Genomic DNA, 21,928 nt, shown 5'->3' on the forward strand with positions numbered 1-21,928 from the left:
ACTGGACGAAGCTTCGTTCCAAACTAACTGATGTTCACGTGCAGTCTCTACAGGATTTCTACAGCCGACATGCAGCCAGTGTTCAACGAACTTGTCTGCAGCTCTGATCGACCACAAATGTCTCATCTTACTTCTACAGTTATTGAAGTAGATTACGTTAATAAATTCATTGAATACTGTTCTGGTCTCTATGCTTCAAACTTACAATCTACATTAAAGACGGGTATTCCTTGTATAGCTGGTAGGGCGGAGCATGGACGCACGGAAGCGGGATTATATATCCGGCCGGATTTTCTCATTTTTGGCCGGCTCCGGACCAATACATTTTCTGATACGGTCGGAGACGGATCCGGATACGGACGTTTTACTAAGAATATGACAGCCTTACCCTCTTCCACCCTCGAATCAATAGTTTAAGTAAAACGTTCGGTGGTCTAGATTATTTCTATTGTGTACTATAATTTAAAGTTCTTGCCTCGCAATGATTGAACAATGAATGAGCAATTGAGCATACATCAGAAATGAAACCTGCTGGAAACCCATGGCGGGTGACGCTCTTCAAATATCAATTAATTTTACAGGGCACAATAAGTGGCTGAAAAACTGGTGGATACCCCTTAAACATATGGGCCTTTATGATTATGTATTCTTGCCGTATGAATTTAGCGCAGAAACAGCATGTGACAAGACCGCGACTGCTCGACTTCGTTCTGTCGTCGTTATGATGTGATGAATACTTTATGACACGTTCTCTGCTTGCGCTGAGATGCGGACGTAGATTAGGCAGTCATTTCTGTGTCATCTTTCCGTTACATTGCTCTATGTTCTTATGTTTGAAACGACCAAAATATCGTACTTGAATTACTGAGCAATAAGCATGGATTCATATTTATCTCGATTGGTTTGCGAATCTGCACTTAAGATTTCTATTTTGACTCGAATCTTGATTGATTTTCGACCTCATTCGAAGCTACACTGGATAGTGGATATGCATGTGACAGATTTGGGCAACTGGGAAATTTTCAGCATTTCTAAATTAGATTAGAATTATGTTAATAGCTACACATTTTTTCCAAATTAGATTAGAATAGGAGTTATAGCTAACGAAAACTTGGAAATTGAAACAAGATCTGTTCATATCGAATCAGAGTTCATTGTCATAAGCTGGAGAATATAGAAAATGTCTGTACACCGATCTTGGTTCATTTCGCACTATACAGTTCAGTAGCATTTTCAGGAAAACAATTAATTGGATTAGAACTAAAATGAGAGCTAGAACTATTTAGTAGTCCAAGTCTGGCATGTGGACATGGCGCGAAACAAATTCAAAATTTTAATTCGAAAACATTGAATCCACCCAGGAGGATATAATCCGGAGTTGTCACTACTGAGCGAAGTTCCACTTACACGAAGACAAGTGAATCACTCTGCTGATGATGACGCATGCATAATTCATTTTCGAATCTTGTTCTGCCTCTCCCATACCCTTTATGGTCAGTCACATCATTAGCTATAGTTGTAGATTTCGGAGGATCTCGTGTGGCCGCGGAAACTATACAGGCGGAGGACTCATCAAAATTGTCGACCAGAGTTTGCGGACGCTGCCGAAGGTGAAAATTGAAACGAGACTTGGTCAACTACAGATCGGTGGTTCTCAATCGCCGGTCAGTGGCAAGTTTCCTGTCGGTCCGCGACATTTATTAGAGTTTTAAATCTCAATTCAAAAATGCGGGAAGATGGACGCTGGTCCATTAATTAGAGAAATAAAACTTCAAATTATATATTGAGTGAGGAGTTGGTGGCGTAAATTTTTGCATTGCGTCTTAATAGAGATTTCATGGTCTACTTTGGACGCATGTCGCAATTGTGCAAGTGTATAGGACGAAACTGTTTATAAGTTGCCTGCGACTCGTTTCAGACAAGTTATATGTGGAAGCGGCGGAAGACTTTTAAACAAACGTTGGTAAATTGCAATTAAGCGATACTATCAGTGTAATGGGGTCTGGCGAATAGCATCTCATTCCTTTCAAAGTAAAATTGTACAATGTACAATGTACAATATTGTACATACGTTGGAGAATGGTGCAGTGAGTGTAGCTAACCCGAAATACATAACCTTATATTTCCTATTTTTCGAGAGACGTCGGAGACCCAAGCAACTAATTGAATTCACTACATGCATATTGTGCATATACTGTCCTCGCCAGCGGCGATTAGGAGATTTAGGAAAAAAATTGTAGCAGAACCATTTGTGGTTCTGTTCAATCCAGAACGTTAGTAATCTCTTTCATTTAGGCAGACTTGAAATGATTTCGGGGAAAATGCTTTGGCGCCTCCTAGTTTCTAGGTCTGGTAATGTGGGTGGAAACAAATGATAACATGCGCGCGGGTGTGAAAGCTGTAAAAACGCCGTCTCCGCTTTCGCGAGACGAAATATTTGGTTTTGCAATCAATTTTGCTGCGGTCATGTCACCAGGAGATTATGATATACGACACAAGTCTGGTACCATTGAGTGTCCTGACAGTCGGTCGCATCTGATAGTGTCTGGAACTACGCAAATGGGTGGATGGCAAATAAGGCACGTAACAGCTTGCGGCTCGCAAACGCAGATCTTAGCCAAACTGCGTCGTTATTAGTATTTTGTGACTCAACACGTTGTAAATACAACATGCGGGACTGCAGAGTGCATATATAGGATTACTCTCGACGTGAAAGGCGTAGCCGCAGACTCAATCACAGATGGTGCAGTTTGCGAGAGTTTATTTTGCACATACAGTATTCTGAATATAGACTGAAGCGTATAACTAGCAGAGAGACTCAAAAGCAATTGGTGAAGTTATATTTCAGAATCCTGGAGAAAAACGCAAAGTGAATGTCGTGGTGCGATTGCTATGAAATCAGCGTACTAATACTTCATAGTATCCAACTCTGTGATGGTATCTCCTATACAAGCGACGTCCCTTTACAGGTTTACAAGAAAGTAATGGAATGTTGATTACGATCCCGTTGATTACGGTTCCGCTGATTACTGTCCCCTTGATATGTTTCAAAACACAATATTACACGCTTAACTAGATACTTCCTCTGTCAATATACGGCAGGCAACCGCGATCCGCATCCTATCGCAGCGTAGCTAGGACTGATATTTATCAAGGATGGTATTCGAGACCTTTGCCTTCTAAAATCCGACACATTCCGAAAATATATCATTACCATTGTACCCTACTACTTCATATTTACATGAATTCATAAAGATGCTTTAAATTGGAAGACTATAGGAGAGGGAAGGAATTCCTTAAATAAGGATATTCTACTCATCAGGAATATATATGGGTTACACTTGTATTTTTTATCCTTATATCTCGCCATCTACGTTCACTGAGATTCCTAAATTGCCTCTACGAAATAAACCGGTGCGCTCAACAATGTGAGCCTCACATGCATGACTTAAAACGAGTACAGAATGAGACACAGGAGTTCGGGGATCATATAATGCATTATTATCAATAGTATAAGCCGCATTGACTGGTGCGGTATGCAGAGGAGTTCCATTACAAAACGCAGAATTGAGACGACTCAAAATCGGAGAAAATGACATGCTGAATAATCAACATATCGACATGCACTACCACATCATACCGACGGGAAACAGACACATACCATATAATGATAGAAAACTGAGTTATAGCCATATGCTTCAACTATTCGCGCAGACTTAATTCCCTGTATAGCTATCGAGAACGGTGTCACGGTAATCAAGCTGGCATATGATGGCACGCAGTAACTTCATTAAACTTTTATTTGACGCACGCGTTAGCAACAGATTCCAACTTTTCCCGCATCAATTAATTATAGAAGTGTGTCGATACTTTCTCCGCTACGACGGAATCAACTTTTCCGCGTATGGACCTCCATTAAAACGGGACGCTAATTGAATTTTTAACGACTTATATTTGCTGCCTATCGCATTGCAAACTTATCGCGGTGTTGCCCCGACACAGGAGTGCGAGCAATATCAGTTGAGAACGGGTTTCATGTTACAGTATATATCGTATTATGATCGGTTGCAGGTTATCCACATGTTAGCAGATTTTCACCGATGGCGATTTCGTAGCGTTTATACTCCAGAAATGGCAGGAAGTTGATACTTTACTTTGTATTATGCAATGTAGGAACATGCATAACGCGTGTGAAATCGGCTACTGTATTTGGGTCAATTGCTATCGGTATTTCTCTTGAATTGTGCAACAAACAATCATATTACTTGCAACACTTCGATTAGACTTCGTGAACTGAACAACCACCGGTATATTTGTGTAATACTTTTGGAAACTTATCAGCAACGTGAGCGGTAGGCTAAGTGAGCACGTTGGGAAGCCAGAGTGTTCAAAACTTACAAGGGGAGTTGCTAGATTATTGAGAGGCGTCTCTTTACAGTTTTTTTATTGCTATATTGCGGGGTGCACAGGAGATTTATTATTACATCGCCACTTTCACCGCTTACCACCTGGACGCAAATATGCGACATAAAATTGCATTGGTTATGCTGCCATTAGTGCGAAATGCACATGTGCAATGTGAACTGTGACCTGAAACCGCAGATCGAGATGCGACTAACAGTTAGTGTGCATGGTGCCCGTTGATCCGCACGTGATTTTGAATTTAGTAACTGTATACCGGGATGAGCCCTCGTCAGTCGCCAGTAACTGTTAAAACAATGGAGCAGTACCTCGCTATACGTTTTACATTTCCGATATTACTGTGAACACGGGCATGTAATTGATCCCAACAGGTTATATACCACTGTATAATTAGAGTGGTTTAAGGTATGTCTATTTTGCAGTACGGACCATCCTATGTTATAGATGTGTAGATGTCCATTGTTATTATTGGTATAAGAACATTGCGGCGGACAGTGGCAGAGGCAGATACGAATATTTAGGTGAGATTTAATATGCACTTTCCCACAACGAGCGGCATTATTGACAGTTATGTGTCTAATAGAGCAGAGGTATCCGACCCGTGGCCCGCGGAAAGGTTCTGAGTTGCCCGCATGGTATTTTTCTAAAGTATATGTATTATCACTAGGGCTGGGCACAATGATTCGAGTACTCTAATCTGAATCGAGTATTAATTTTAATGATTCGAGTCGAGCAGTAAAAGACGGTTTTTTCGAGTACCGAATTTATACTCTCCTCGCATCTGAAAGTCAATTTACGAACGAGAATTATAGTTTTGATGCTATTTTTCGCTGATAGTAAGCCTTGAAACCTTGATCGGTCGTGTCGCAACTTACGAGGAATAGTACAAAGCTACGAACGTACTGGAAATAACATATTTCCGAATTCATGATCATTCCACAACATTGTCAAGAAGTGCAATGAAATCGATATCGTTGAAAACAATACCAAAGTATCTTTATTGTAACGGATAACAGCTATTATGTTCTTTGTGGTGGCATAAAAGGTACATATTTGAACTTTGACATGGTACATCATGTTGTGGTGTCATAATGAGTGATACTCGAATACTCGACTCGACTCGAAGCGAGATACATGATTCAGAATCGAATCGCTTAGGTACTCGATTTTGCCCAGCCCTAATTATCACCTCATCGGCTGCGTAGTTCATGGCAAACATACATTCTGAGAAATAGGCATTTGGTGTTTGCTTCAGTCGGTATCAGCAGTTTTCAGCCTAAAAATCACGACCACCGTTGGGGTCGTTTGACTTTTGTATGAAAATTGTGAAGGAATGTGGTGAATATAGTAAACAGAATTTTGAAAGTGTGTACCGTGCATTAAAATGGATTACATGAACCAAACAGATTTTTGGTTGAAATCCACTGTTAGATAGTCTCCGCTGCCGTCCACAACATTTTCTACATTGATATAGCCACTTCCTTTCGCAACATCGTACTGGTGCTTCCAGAGTCGGTCTGTAATATACTACATATTTATTGCAGTCTTTCTTCGTTGAGATGCATTCCCAACGTGGGCGATATCTCATTAAAGATCGCCCATCTTAAGTGCAAACTGACGATTGTCATTTTTACGTTCTAGAATATCTTTGGACAGTATTTGTATAAAATATACCTAGGTGGAGCAATTGATTCGCACCAAATTTGGCCGTGAAGGTAAGCCGATAGGCCTACATTTTAACTAATATACTAATATACGAGTTGTTACTAATAGGTATGTTGCGAACCCCTAGCGGTTCTTAACCACGGGTCCATGGACCCTTGCGTGCGAAGCACTAAAACTGAGTGTTCGAGATTAAGTGTAATATGCGCTACTTTAGACCCAAAATTATTTCTCAAATCAACATAAAGCAGAATATTTTTTGGGGGGGGGGGATTTATTCAACTCGAAAATTCTCCTTTGTGTCAAGAGATTTGTTGATTCTAATTTGGGTACCGTCTCCTCTGACAAAATGACAGTAGGCAAATAATTTTTTTTAATGCAACCCTTCGAGTAACATGCATGTGATAAAATGCGAATTTGGAATCGCGTGCTTCTCAGGAGTTTTCTTTTAGTATGGTCATTGGCACGTGTGAGCAACAATTTGCACTCTGGAGTGACGACATTGTTCACCGGACGTCACGAAATAACAGCATGCTTCAATAAAATAATTTATAACAATGAACCCGCCCAAAGCTGCCCCGTGAGAACCGCATGTATCGGCATGGGTTTTACGATCAGCAGCTCTATCGGTAAATCTGGTCACACGTCGTGACCGAGGATAAAAATATAATAGTAATATTTGCAAGTACCATTATTATTTACACAATATAGTGTTTGTTTGTGAACCTTGGATATACATTATACATGGTGTGTAAGAGTGAAACTACGCGTACGATAAGGGGGTATGGGGGCCGAGGCACACGTAAGTTATGTTGAATACCCTACGGCGTCCCAAGACCAGGGTATGGGGGCGCCCTGACAAAGTGCTGTTCCGATCCGGGATAGGGGCACGAGAACCTACCATGACATCTCAAGAGGTGCATGAGCTAGCAGGTTAAGAAACACCGCATAAGGTTCGGGTTAGTGCGAACACAAACTTTCATGAAAGATTCTTCATAAATGTGAATACGGCCGCGTCTGCTGTAGAGCTTGACTTGAATAACTGTTCCAGATTAAATTAGAATAAGAATAGTAGCTGCACAGTTTTTTTTTCAAATTAAACTAGAATTGAAATTTATCTACACAGTTTATCCAAATTATATTGAAATTAGAATTACTGATGAATTCGAGAAAACTTGGACATTGATTGAACTTAGATCATCAAATCAGAGATCATCCCCGTAAGCAAAAGAATAGCAAATGTCTGCACAGCATGCTTGACTCGTTTCGCACTACCGTATACAGTTCTCATGAAACATTTTCAGGAAAAGCCGAAGAAATTAGATTAGATTTATAATACAAAACATTTCACCATCAAATAATGAATATACTAGAAAGTCATAATGCGGCGTGAGCATCTGGAATTCAAAATCGCACTCTTGATTGCTACACGCGATATATTTTTGTAAACGTACAGCTGATGCTGGGAAGTGAACTTTGATTTGACCTACATACCAAGTCCTTCGATTTCGTGGACTTGATTCAATTATTTTGCGCGCATCGCTTATTGAAACAACCACGCCGCATCAGGTCACCCACAATTAGCCTGTCTTGCAATAAATTATTAACTGGTTATAATTACCGAAACGTCCCATCACGAATTGGCCGCATAGCTACATCTTCCTAGCATCATCGATTGATGAAACGAAACCCGCGCGGGCCTAATGATCCCTTTCTATCAATACCTAGGAACAAATGTCAAGGTATACAGAATTTATATTTACCCGAGCATGGGGTTTAATTGCAAACTACCCAATTCCCGTAATGCTTATTAGTGAGCCTAATTGCCCATAACCTGGTGGTGATGAAAGAGGCTCACGGTTGTAAATGCTGTCTTTTGCGGATGAGCTACCCGTACAAGCGATCAATATAATGGCACACCAGGCGATAATTATACGAAATTTATATCGATCGAGATTGATGATAAAACACCGGTTATGCATGTCGGGCATGCAACTTTATGTCATATCACTGGCTGGATAGCATTGAGTGAGGTCTGTGTAAGCTCTGTGTAGGAAGTCGAAAATGACGAAAAAAACGAAAGTGAAGAGGTGCGATAATAATCTGATGAATAAATAATCACGGTAACGAAATATAATTCCGGAAAGCTGGAAATTGATATGAACCTTTAGGCCCATATATTCCGTTTGGCAAACCTACTGTATTACAGGACCTAGATCTGACATATCCACCTCGACTATCGAAGTAACCGTCATTCATTTTCACTGCTAGTCGTTTTATGTTATCCCTTATTCATTTCCATCAAGTGTGCAATAATCACTTCTCTTTCAGACTCTCCCCGCCTGACAGGCCGCCGTCAAGTCAGCGCCGTAACAGGAAGGTATCGGCCGAGAAATCCAACTTCACAAATATATCCAAAGCTAAGAACCGTCCTACCGTTCCGCCTGCTCCGTTACAAGATAACTGGTTAACCTTTGATTTCATTCACGACTTGATATATTGCCCCACAGTTGATCCACACAGCGACACTGCGTTCCCGGTACCAGAGGAAGAATCGGTTCGATTCAGTTGCTGCGAACTAATAGCAGATTTGTGGGGCAGTTTGAAGAACACATTCAAATCTGCCACATCGCGAATCGGCGATACCATCCAAAGTACTTTAAACGATCTCAAATTGAAGAGGAAATCGCGGAAAAGCCGCGATATGAAAGATATAATACTAGGTACGAAGACAAGTATTCTCTGATTCACAAATGACTTTAAGTTCGTGTTTTTGGAGATTTCCCTTCCATAATCTCTTCTGCTCTACGTGATAAAGGTAGGTTTTTCTCGATTTCATTGTCGGGAGTCAAGAGTAAGCGTCGCTAATTGAAATACTGAATTCCGGGGGGTTGGGGTCGCAATTTATGGTCGGGGGTCAGGAGTAAGAGTAGGAATTGCTGATTTAGTAGATTCTATAAAATCGATGTAGTTTTGTAGTTGTTCCAACAGTGGACTTTCATAGAGCCCATAAAGCTATTCCACTCTACAGGATCTGACTGTAACAAATTTCAGTGAAAATAATTCTAACCCCCCCCCCAAATGATGATCAATGATAGTACACTCTTGGCGAAAATACCGTTTATTCACACTCAATATGTCAGCGGTTCTCAACTGGAGGTCCGCGAAACCTCCAAAGTTGCAAAATGGTTGATAATCTAATTTTTTTTTAATCTGAGAAACACGAAGAACTTTTGGTTCATAACTGCTAAAACTATATAGGACTCACGTAAACAAAGACTGAGATGAAATATTCTACTATGCAAACTCATTTTAATCGATAAATGGCCAATAGCCTACTGATACAGACATATTGCTGATTAGAGATGTTTTGTTTTGGTTTTGGAAAAAATGTTTGCAAAAATCCATTCTCTCCTGTGATATATACATAATCGTCATTCCGGTTCCAGAATAATTTGAAGATGAGCTGCTAGATAGAAAATAATAGACTGGACGTCATATTGGTGCCATATATGATGCGATCAGACCCTAAGTTGTTATCGGAAGCGTAACGCGTTATTATTGAATTCGCCACCACTTACACTGGTCGACATGATTTTTATTTTTTGGCCAAAATGATGTTTATTAGGTCAATTTTCGTACGCTGATTACGAATATGAAGCCGCTTTTTTCCTATCACGTCAAATAGCCTGTTCTGTCACGTATTCCTTGCTGTTGGGTGATATATATAGCCATTGTGATGTCATCAGAGGTGGTCAAAGTACTTACCATAGGTACTCAAGTAGAAGTAGAAGTAACAGCGTCCATCTCTACTCAAGTAGAAGCAAAAGTAACTTTTTATAAGTATGTATAAAAGTAAGTATTCTAGGCCTAGTTTTTGACATCAGTATCAATTTATCTACATTTTCTTACTTTCAAAACATCACAAGACTGCGATACAACGAAAAGATAGGTCGGCGTCGAAACGACTTGGAATAGTCTTTGAAATCAGACACCCAGCGCCTGGGCCTAGGCGATGTAAAGAAGAGGAATTCACAGCAAACTGAATGAAAAACAAAGCGACATTGAGGGTGTGAAGAATTTAAAAACAAAAATCTTTAGCATTTGGCGTGCCAATGGGTTGGAGAGAGCCACATGGACATGGAAAAGATTGTTACTTTTGCTCGTGTTGTTTTTTTGGTTCAATGTCAAAAATCAGCATAAAAATCAATATCCAATTTGGCTTGCGCAATACGACCGATTCCTCATGGGCCATATGTCACAATTCCATTGCCGTCAAAAGTTTTACCAACAGTTGAAGAAGTTTGTCTCGGTGAAGAGTCTTTGTCTGAAGAATGCTCTCAGCATGAGTGTGATGGTGATCAACAGCTATACAAAGTTGAATCAAGCTGAACTAAATGACTTTGTCACAAATTTGAATTTGCCAAATTAATCTGCTCTTATTGTAGGTTCCAGATCACAAGCTATACAAATAGGGCCTACTTGGCGCTGATACCACTGTTGCTTGGTATATGCATCGTGATAGTGTATTACACACGCTTCTTTGCTTCAGAACCCTCTTTAGTCTATTGTGTCGATGTTCACGGTCTCCTAGAGACCCTGGGAACTGTGAATTGCGCCTCTTTATTTATGCACCAAGCCTAAAAGTTGTTTGTCGCACAATACAAATCAATATGCTTCTATCCCTGTGGCTGGTGCAACAGGCATCAAGGGTTCTTACGAGAATATGAAACTTTTGATTTCAAATGTGGAATATAGCCTAGTATTCGAACTACTCAACCGTGTAAAGTTTTTGTTGATTTCGAAATCATAAATATGCTACTGGTTCAGCTGTCTATAACTACAAGGTATCCTTGTTTTATGTGTGAATGCAACAGTAAAAATCATTGAATTAAACGTTAGTGGCCGATGAGGGAGTATCTCACACCAGGCTTTAAAATATTTCAGGGCCTGCTCTTATCGACAGATCTAATGTTGTATTTCCACTGTTATATATTAAATCAGATCTCATGAAAAAAAATTTAAAAGCTCTAATCAAAGAGAGTGCATGTTCTAAATACATTCACGAAAGGTTTACTAACATGAGTTAATACAGTATAGAGTGTATTTGTAGGACATCAAATCAGAACACTCACCAAAATCCCCTATTTCTTATGAAGAAGGCGGGTTACAAAAAAAACGCATGACTCTCTTTCATTGAAGCTGCATCTAGATTTCTCGGAAATACTAAGGATCCTTATTATTTGGATGGTTTAGTTCAAGATAATAACACCTCAAATCCAATGAAGTAAGTTGAGAGCTTTGTAGGATGAGTTTCGTATAAGATACGGACCTAAACGGACATAGGCGCCCTTAATTCAGCCGTTTTTTAGAAAATAAATTAATCGATTTTTGCGAAAAATTGTGACGTGATGAGTGAATTCTGATGGCAAATTCGGAATCAGCATCGTCAAATTAGGCAAACCCAATTAATCGTTCTAAAAAAAACAAAAGAAAGTTGAAAATGTCGACCAGTGTTATCTTTGTGGAAATGGATTTTCGGCACTCGTTCAAATCAAATCAACGGCGCGGATTTTCAAGACCCTCCCGCGTATTTCAAGAAATGCATCTACAGAATTCGCTTTGAAATAATATAATTCTTTACAATTTCTACATAAATATTGATTATTTTCAAGAATGGTCAATTTGTTGATTTTTATCATTAGCATACAGTAAATATTACGAGTAAAATGTTGTACTCGATTTATACCGCGGTATAAGTCTGAGGTACGTTCTGGTTTCTTGTGCAATAGGTGTATATTCACACCCGTATATAAGGGGTGGTACACGGGTGTCAATACGCATTATTTTCGCCAAGAGCAGGCCTGAGCATTGTGCGGAACGCGACGCCGTTCTGATGAGTCCGCGAAAAGTTTTTCGGGCGGAGATAATAAAGTTGGATTAGCAATAGAGTCGATTATCGCGTTCGTTAGGATTTATCAATTCAGGATTAAGGAAACCGGTTGATCGCAGCGCATAAAGTTAGTGTTAATCTCATGATTTAACAAACCGGAACAAGCTAGGTAACTAGTTATCTATAAAAAATGCTTACACTGAGTACCACCCCTACGCACAAATATTTCCGATAAGGAACGTGCCTATTGTCTCCTAGGTAATAGCTTCACTAAACAATCAGCGAATTATGTACCCGCCATTACAGAGCGATATCAATATTCTATAATCCGTTTCTTAGCTGTGCCGTACGAATTGGACACATCTTTCATTTCGCGATGATGAAATTTGCATAATTCTCGCTATTGCAGTGGCAGTTTCGTTATCAGCAGGCTGCTGTTTCATTCAACGAATTGATAACTGACAGCCTCTAGCGCGTTGTCTGTCGCATTATGATGCAACAGATAACGCCACTTGATTGAAAACTCGGGGCACCTCCACTATCCATCAGGCGTGCGTAACCTTTTCCAACTTAATGCGTCTCTATTAGCAGTATTTAATCACACGATTAGCATTCTTCCGGATCAGCTGACTTTATTATCTATTTCTGTTCTAAAGAAATAGAATACACTAGGCCCGATTTTTACATAAATCTCCTGACTGGACAGTGGACATCTTCCGTTGAACGCGGTATATAAACCACCTTGGCGTGTACGACATATTTCCTTCATAACATCGGCTGACAACTATATAAAGTTCGATCTCTGCGTGACTGCTGGAGCGTGAAACCCCTGTGGAAATTTCAATAAATTGCAGCTCCATTACGGTGGTGTACTGAAGAAAACGGCTGCGGTCAAATTTTTTTATTCGTTTTGCCCTTCAATTTGAGGCCACATCATTTTTAGAGTGCAGTGCCCCTTTAACAGTCTCGAGTCACTGTTTCCACATTCAAGTACGAATCTTGGCTATTGTCACATTAAGAATCACAAGGTCTGTGCAACTGTTACGCCATACGTTACCAAATCCTAATTCGTATAATAATTCAATCAGTGAACGGGATTAGCGGTCATCCTCGCCCATAAACAATATTATGTCAAGCATGTAAGGTGCGGCTGAAGGTGACCGGGGCCCCGAGGTGACATTTAACAAGATTAGGATTACTAAATCTTTGTTTACTGGAGTCAGCCGTGAACCGGTTGATGATGAGCACCGAACAGGACTCCGTATCAGGATTATAATTTGAGTCAGCATTATGAAAAAATCATGCAGGGAGATATATATAGTATACACTCTACTGAGGCGAAAGACTTGCTAACAAAGCTAGCAAAACAGCAAGACTAATTTACCAAGCCATACAGATCTCAGTACGCAGCCTAATAACAACGCATTCACTTATCAGCATGTGTTAACAATGTAATTCACTGCTTTCAATTTGGAAATAAATCTGCAAGACGCTAAATATATTCTAAACTTCTGTCCCGGTCCGCCAACGTATTTTCTGCTTCATATTTGGTCCGCCGTGAAGAATTACTGCCCACACTTGGCTGAGATTGTGCCAAATAATAGAAGCAATGTTAACTTGTTACTTACAGCTTTGATCGCCCGAGTGATGTTCGGCGCCCACGGTCTCATAGCTATCTGGAGGGCGTACACAGAATATGAGACGATAGCGATGTGGCTGCTATTGGTGCCGGTCGGTCTACTCATCCTGGAAGGCTTGTTCACGGTCGGCGCTCGGGGCGGCGAAGAATATAAATGGTGAGTGCAAGTAGGCAATATTCAACCTAAGATATTTCACCATGCTAATCTCGTGAAGTTTGAACGGAGGGGGCTCTTAACCTTTGCTAACCTGACGAGCCCTGACGCTTATGTGCAAGACTGCGAAACCTTGGAAACCAAAATTTCCGCTTCGTCACTAAAGCAAAATCGACCGCATTACATATCTATTACATTACTATAGAATACAGGTGCACAAAATGAACTGTGCATCAAAAACAGCAGTATTGAAAGAACAAAACGGATAAATATGATTGGCATAAAAACAAAAAGATTATAATGAATATTTACCTCAAATCATATGTATCAGTCGGGTATAGGTGTCTTGGTCCCCAGCCAACCCCGGAGACTAGCACAGCGAATCCTGGAATTCGTGCGAACCCTTGCTAAGACCCACGTACTGTATGGATAACCGTGTATACCTCTCTTCCTTACAGGATCAGTCCGTGCGTACTGCTGTACCTCGCTAGCGTGGTCCCTTCGGTTTGGTTTCTCGAGCTAAAAAACTTCGACAGGAGGCAAGGTTACCACATTTGCAACGACTTACATTGGGGAATCACGGTAAGCGCCGCTTTATAATAATCTAAAGCACATAGTGTGTCAAGTAACGAATTGCTTTTACTTTTTCCGATTACTCAAGTAAGTTTGGCTTACCAATTGCTCAAGTGGTATTTCTTTAGACTACTTCCACGTCCATAGTTTTTTTAAGTCATCAATGACCTAATTTTTACATTTTCGATTTTGTAAAACAGACAGTAGTTCCATAGGCAGGGTTACCATGTCCTCCAATTTGTCCTCCTTTTTTGGCAATTTCTCCTCCTTTGCAGGTGTTACAGGTAGGCTAATGCACAGGCTCAACTGTAAATCGGTATAAATGACGCGAAATAGGTAATGCGGACGTTCGAGCGGGTAATACGGGAGTCGAATCAGAATGATGATCTGTTTATTAATCAACACAAGATTTCCAGTAAATATTTCAAAATCAGCTGATTTTAATTCGGGTAAACCAACTTTTACGATTTGATAAAGATGTCCTCCTTTCCCGATTCCAAAATATGGTATCCCTAAGTTAGTGATATGCTGCATCTCTTCTATGAGTGGAATTGTCTTGAAAACTGGGGAAAATAGGCCTGCTAAAAGTATGTGGCCCATCAACCAAACTATTTACTTGAGAAATCTGTATATCTTTATTTCCTACCTATTACATGAAATAATCATTACATGTCTTTGGAATTGCTGCTCCTACTTGTAATTGAGAAGAAATTTACGGCGTTAATTCTAGTTCTTTTCGAGTAGCAATGCGGACTACTTTGACCATGACCATCTCTGCCAAAGAATAAATGGGACCGGGATGTATCCGCCTAGCAATCTTCCACTATCCTAATACACAGGGTATATGGTTGTTTAGACTCGGCCTGGGTGTCTCAAGGAATTCCGGTATGCAGTCTTGACCGCAGACGTGGAATACGTCCTCCGTAATATAACTTTACGGAAAGAAGCGTGCGAGCAGGAATTCAAAGGTTATAAAAGCGCTCCCGTGAACGAAACGGTAAGAGATGAGAGAAGACGCTTGCTAGACATACCCAAAGCAATACGCCCGATCAAAGACCCATCTCAGTAATACTTAAATTCGGCATTAGTTCCAACTACACCACTTCTTGTCATTAGATCATAGCAATGACTACTACAACTCTGGCGCCTGTGGCGACGACTGGTATAGGTGTTGCTCCTGGTTTGGGCAACGTCATAGGAACCCTGGATCAAGGAAAAAAAGCTCTGGATAATCTGGTATGTGCGAGTTTCTTCAGTTAATAAGACAGAGATCTTGCTACACATAAGCACCAAGAACAACTATACTATCAGGCATGTGTAATATGTACTTAACATCTTCGAAGTTGGGAATCGGAATTGCCCATGCTCGAAAGCAAAAGCGACAAAACTGTATAATTACATTTCTGGAGCAGTGATTGTTGTTGTTTGTGGTATTCATGGCGTTTGTCGACCATACTATGGTCATTTACACCAGACCGATTGTCTTCATTCATATTCTGGGCTTTTTATAAGACACCTCTTACACGGATCATATGGCGAACCGGCTTAGATAACCTCCAGCACTTGAGTAGGAATTCTGAAGACGACCTCGGTCGGACTGGAACCCGCAACCGATTGATGATGCGGTTGTGGTTTATACAACTAGGCTATCTCCTGTTAACGAACACATTATATTCTTTGAAACACTGACATTACATCTCGCGCTCGCAATATGTTATTGTATAGGCTACCACTATATGTTTGTGTACGCCTGCTACGCTACTTTATTAAACACCTAATTGTTGGACTCGTTCTGACTCATTCAGTTGCAAAACATCGACTTTTTCAATGAACAAACGTGGATCTTGGTACTGCATCAACTGCTGCTGTTTTTCCTAATCGTCGGCCGCTGGTTGCTTCCCACGGGGGAAGGCATTTCGCGGGATCAACTATCCCAGCTCCTGCTGGTATTTATTGGAGTCGGCGCTGACATTCTGGAATTTGTGACAGAGACAGTTAAGGTACGTAGGCCTAAGCTTCGACTTATAGTTAGACAGTGGCATATTCGTGAGGGTGTCAAGGATGTCTTTGCTCTTGAGATTTCTCTTCGAATAAATATTTGTTTGTAGACCTACTTCTCGGTATATCTCAGCAATATGCATTTTCGTTGAATTTGGTGAGCCGATGGCAGACTGGTACAACTAGATAATTCTGGCTATCTAATAGTCCTATTAGGGTGAAATATCGGTAATTTAATTCTAATCTAATTTGTGAAATGTTACTATTACGCTGTAATCAATAAATATATCGCGAAAATGCTACGGGAGAACCGTGTAGTGCGAAACGAGCCATGCTCGGTGCACTTGTACAACATGCATTTGCCATTCTCATGCTTATGAGTATGTGCCCTGATTAGATATGATCTGAACTGGATTTATGGTATATTTTTTCTCTAGTTCCGAATTTATTTCAATTTCCAAGTTTTTGCCAATTCAGTTAATTTTCATTCTAATATATATTTGTATATGTCAATGAAGGAAACATGATAGTAAATATACCTACCTAACCTAACAAAATCGCCTTCACGTCAGCGAAATTTTATTCTTTAGGCTGCTAGAGGTGGCTGCCATACCTATTTCTGGATGGTTAACCACTCATTTCTATTTCGCAGGAGATTGAAGTGAGATGCGACCGACAATTACTCATTGTGATCATGTCATTTTGGTCATGGAGCACCTTACAATTCTCGCTCGTACTAACTGCGTCCAAGGTACGAGTTAAGAATGAATTGCGTATGAAACTATTCGAGTTTGGGCATTTTTTCAGGCTCGCCGCACGAGGGCAGTAGGCATTTACGAGGGTGAAGACGAAAATGAGTCTCCTGTTGTGGTTGTTGAGGAAGAAGAACCAGGTATTTCCAGATTTGATAGCATACTAGCACAAGAATATGAAGAATACAGTAACAAGAATACTCGAAAGTGCATTTGATAGGCCGGGCCTGGCCCTTAAGGTGTTGGTGTTTGGTAAACTGAACGTCATAAATGAGTGATGTTTTAACGGTACTATACGGCACGTACCTGTCATAATAATAATGATAATCGTCTAGTTATATTTACATCTGAACAAGGTAGAAGGTACACACACAATGCACAATGCGATAAGACACAATGCGATGTATTGAACAGGTAGGAGGATAGCGATCGACGCGCAGTTGCGGTCTCTTTTGACTGACATCCACCTCGGCCTAGAGTGCCCGATGTCACAGTTCTTTTCGATGTTGATCTATTTGAAGCCGAGGCCCTTTCTAGTTCTTTCAATTTCTTGTGAGTGCTTTCTTTCGTTGGGTGGCGGGGAAGAAGAGCCCAGATAAACCTCCGGCGGGAATCGGACCGGTCCGCCCGATTAGTAGATCCCTTGGGGTTGAAAGATATTTTAGAGAACAGCCAATCGCCAATGATAAGTATTGTGTTCTACATTTCGGGTTCAGTTGTACTGCAATATTAGGGTTACCATATTTTGGAATCGGGAAAGGGGGACACGAAAATTAGGACATTTAGGCGTCCTCGGAGGACATTTTCAAAAGCCTGAAAAAGGACGACAAATCCTCCGAAAGGAGGATGTATGGTAACCCTATGCAATATCAACTTCGGGTTCGAGCCCAGTGTGCACGGCCCGATTCCGATTTACAGCGAACCAATATCCTAAAACGGTCGCGGATTTTATGCCTTTAAAATCTCGCAGGCCGATGCATGAAGTTCTGGAAGAACATGGAAGTCTGGGGCATTCTCTCCACACTGATACTACAGGACGGCCCGTTTCTGGCCACGCGACTCTACATCATGGTCGGCCGCGGCGTGGTCCATCAAATGATAGTGTTCTTCACCACCAAGAACGCACTGGTTGTGATACTGCAACTCTACCGGCTATCAATCATAGGCTTCCACAAGCCTAAAGAGGAAGATGACGACGGGGGAGAATTCGGAATCTCAGCGTTGGGCGCGCTGCAAGGCACAGTGATCTCTGGCATCAATCCGAAACAATTCGAGAAGCCCGAAAGTCAAGTCAACGGGTCCGCTGACGGAAAAAGTACGGAACTGCCAGGGTCGACGCCTAACGGTGAGGAGAAGACGCCTGTTGCTATAAAAACCGTGGACGAGACTGTATCGAACGCCAGCGCGAATAACAACACCGGGAAGCGGGAAGTCGCGTTTGTGAACGTGCGTTGACTGATGCAGCAGAATTAACTATTTACTAGGTATGGTGTGAACGTGAGGTGCACGTTCGCGTTCTGTGTGTGAACCTCAGAAATTTAGAGGCTCTCGTTCACAAACGAACTTTGGTAGGTTCTGCACCGTGAACCTTTTTCATATATTACAATTTTTCATGTCATTGTAACATCTTTGGTTAAAATTCTTTGCATTTCAACTTCGGACCACTCTGCACGGCGCTGGCAGGAAAAAAATCAACACTAAACGAGCATGTACCTTGCCAATCGCAAATATTTTACTTGCTTTGTTGCAACAATTCGCTCGTAATATTCTGCTTTCCGTTTGTGGATGTTTAGTGACTCTCTGCTGTTAGCTTTGACCAGCAATAAACCAACATCAAGAACGAAATATACTACATTTGAGAAGTCAGCGAATGATGTTTATTCAAACAATCAGTGAAATTGACATAAAGAATACATCGCTGTCTAATGTAAAAAATCTAGCAGGCGTACGGGATCCATCTTGATTTGATATGTTTATTGTATCATAAAAACCAAATCCGTGCGATTGGGGTGTTGGCTACTGTATAACTTGTTTATGGGGTAATATCGGTTGCAAGTATAGAAACCCATTTTACACTCTGCCCAATACCAATGTAGCAATAGTCAGACGCCGAATACATTGTCCGACTCGGCCTAGACCAGGGGTTCTCAGCCCTTTCTTGGCCGTGGCCCATTTTCCAGCTTCAAAGAATTCATTTGTGAATGCGGTATACTACAGTGAAGTGGAGAAAGATTTAATATGCATGCAATAGCGCATATTGTACCAAGCCAACTGAATTTGCGATGTCAGAATATTCAATCCAATGATACAATCAATTCATGGGACTCTTACATTATGTACAATGATATCAGGGCGGAAATTTTAAACCGACTTTAAAGATTAATGCGCTTCGCTAAATCCTCAATCCATTACGATTCGTTGCGGGGGTGCAGTATACCTCAACCAGAAGTTGCTAATAATTTGCAATTATGGCTATTTTCATCTTACAATAATACGACTTGCCTAAGTACAGAAAATTTATACATCAATTACACTTCATTCCGAGTTTATTGCACACCCCTTTCAACGACATAAGCCGCAGCCCCTGCCGGATTACTTGGTTACTTCAGCATTACCTCCTAGTTATTATATACTCGAAATTATTTTAGCTGCTGTTAGCCGTAGGTTGACATAGCCAGTGGAGAAGCCGCCGTTTCTCCTTCCCGTATGGGACTTGTACAATGCTGACTCCATACGTACCACTACGTCTCATCAGAGTCGGATGAAAAGCTTTACGTAGCTTACGTATAATTAGATAATATGAATATATTTTTTCAGCGATTAACATAACAAATATAACTAAACTTACATTAATTCTAAAATCCTCTATATAGCCTTGTGGCCCACCTCAATGACTCCTGTGGCCCACCCTTTGAGAACCCCTGGCCTAGACCGTTAAATCGTAAGCCTATGTTCCCTTGTAAGTCCTTGTCGAAACAAAGCGACGGAAGTTATTGAGTTCGCGTTCACACGAACCTGAACCTTATAGGGGTTCGCACCATCCCTACTATTTACAGTTACAATGGTATAAACAGTCTGCGCATTGTAAACGGAAATCCTGTATTTCGCCGATTTGTACCATAGAGTAGCGAGTAAAGGACACTTTCTGATCAACTTTGCTTTCAATGCCATTCTAATGAGTGAAACACCAATGCACCAATTGTTACGGAGATATATCAAGTGATTGAATGAGTTCTGCGTTCGTGTATTACCATTTGGCTGGTGTGATACGTAGACACAGAACCAACGCTGTCGTGAAAATCTGGTGAATACAATCATGTATTAACCTTACAGTTAATATTTCCACAGTTAAATAACTCACTCGAATAGCTCGCCTCCATAAAAAATTCCCATTCTCTTGCGGTCACGTATTCTGCTTCTGTTTTACACAACTTTTTCCTGCAGTGTCAGGATCTAAGCATTCATTTTGCTACACTCGTGATACTATTTTATTTGTAATATTAATTTGGAGATGATTTTGCATTTATTCACTCGCAATTTCCATAAAGGTAGGTAAATGCCTTTTGTCGATTGCGGGCATATAGATTCCGCAAATTTCATTCTGCCATCGGGCGAACGCAGCTACTACTCAACTTCTCACGCTACAGATGCTTGACTTGCTTTGTCAATATCGACTGTTGTTCACGCTGGCTCGCCGATGTACGCATCCTATGATGCCCCATAGTCGGCTACTTTTCGCCCATGTGCGAGTACAATGTATACTGTGCGGGTACGACGAACAACGCGGGTCGAGATTATGATTGCCCACGCGGAATTACTGTGTCTCCCACTTGGCATTGATGCGAAAGGCCTTATGGGCGAATTCTACATTTAGCAGGGCTGTTTGGTATCTTCGTATCTCGCCTTGGAGCGCACTGGGCATAAAGTGAGGTACATGTTGCATTTTTCATAAATCATCTAATAGAGACCAGAGTTTACTCAGAAAGTCTCTGGCCGGCGTACGTACCATACCGAATTACACATCACAGAAGTATGAACCGCTGGAGAACGGCAGGCTATCTCAGCCAGCAAGAAATCAACTAAAACACCGTCCTTGGAAGAATAGTTCATACGATTTTGCATAGCATTCTCGAGTACTATAAGGTAACTGCAGTACGAAATTGACCTTTAGTGGTTTGGTTTGGTATGATACGAAACATCGAAGTATTATAACTAGTGATTAAGGACAACCATGTGAAACACCTGAAACGGCTATATGTAAGGATATGTCCACAATCCCATCAAAAGCTTATAATATGTCTTGTGATGTTATAATAATAGAATTGCTTTATCGCATCGCTGCGTCTCATATCATGCTCCTACATCCGTACATGTAGGCATAAGCGTCGGGTGTTCGGGTCGGTAGGTGTGAATAGTTTGAGCCGTAACTTGAGACTGACCTGAGATGGCAAAGAATGGAGCACGATAGCTCTACTCTATGATGTGAATATGACAGCCACGACAGGCTGCTTGGCCGAGTTGGCAATTCTCAGTTGAGTGCTCGCAAGTTCAGTATATTTGTTGCATTTCTTGAGGTAGCGGTAAGAGTGCATGTTTTGATTGATTCATGTAAACAGCGCATATAGTTAATCGACACCAGAGGTAGTGGAATTAGAGTGAATTTCTATGTAATGGAGAAATGAATTTGAAGAAATTTAATTGCACTCAAAGTGAATAAGCAATAGGACCACAGTAATAGGCAACTCTCATCATAACCCGAGCGAAATTGAAAATTTGAACAATGGGTGTTAATGTTCGTCACGTATTTGAGATTATATGCGTTTATTGTGTAAGGA

The 21,928-nt window shown here is 40.9% G+C and overlaps 1 protein-coding gene and 1 long non-coding RNA gene across 2 annotated transcripts in view; both read left to right on the top strand.

The window, feature by feature from the left end:
* Positions 1-21,928, top strand: part of LOC145438386 (uncharacterized) — a 226,414-nt gene that overhangs the window by 113,396 nt on the left and 91,090 nt on the right. The window lies entirely within an intron of this gene.
* LOC145438354 (uncharacterized) lies at positions 8,093-18,938 on the top strand. The gene is made up of 10 exons (XM_080315751.1): positions 8,093-8,174; positions 8,416-8,807; positions 13,608-13,773; positions 14,229-14,352; positions 15,200-15,340; positions 15,460-15,579; positions 16,149-16,343; positions 16,994-17,092; positions 17,149-17,233; positions 18,064-18,938. The coding sequence occupies exons 1-10, from the start codon at positions 8,149-8,151 to the stop codon at positions 18,546-18,548; spliced, it is 1,833 nt and encodes a 610-aa protein (XP_080171877.1). The 5' UTR covers positions 8,093-8,148; the 3' UTR covers positions 18,549-18,938.

The sequence above is a fragment of the Botryllus schlosseri genome, chromosome 4, assembly GCF_051294905.1.
Source record: "Botryllus schlosseri isolate E-star chromosome 4, Bs_hap1, whole genome shotgun sequence".
NCBI lineage: Eukaryota > Metazoa > Chordata > Ascidiacea > Stolidobranchia > Styelidae > Botryllus > Botryllus schlosseri.

Coding starts and splice junctions, on each gene's coding strand:
- LOC145438354 (XM_080315751.1), top strand. CDS start 8,149: ATGACGAAAAAAACGAAAGTGAAGAG. Junction 8,175..8,415: donor AAAAAAACGAAAGTGAAGAG/GTGCGATAATAA, acceptor CTTCTCTTTCAG/ACTCTCCCCGCCTGACAGGC. Junction 17,234..18,063: donor TGTTGAGGAAGAAGAACCAG/GTATTTCCAGAT, acceptor AAAATCTCGCAG/GCCGATGCATGAAGTTCTGG.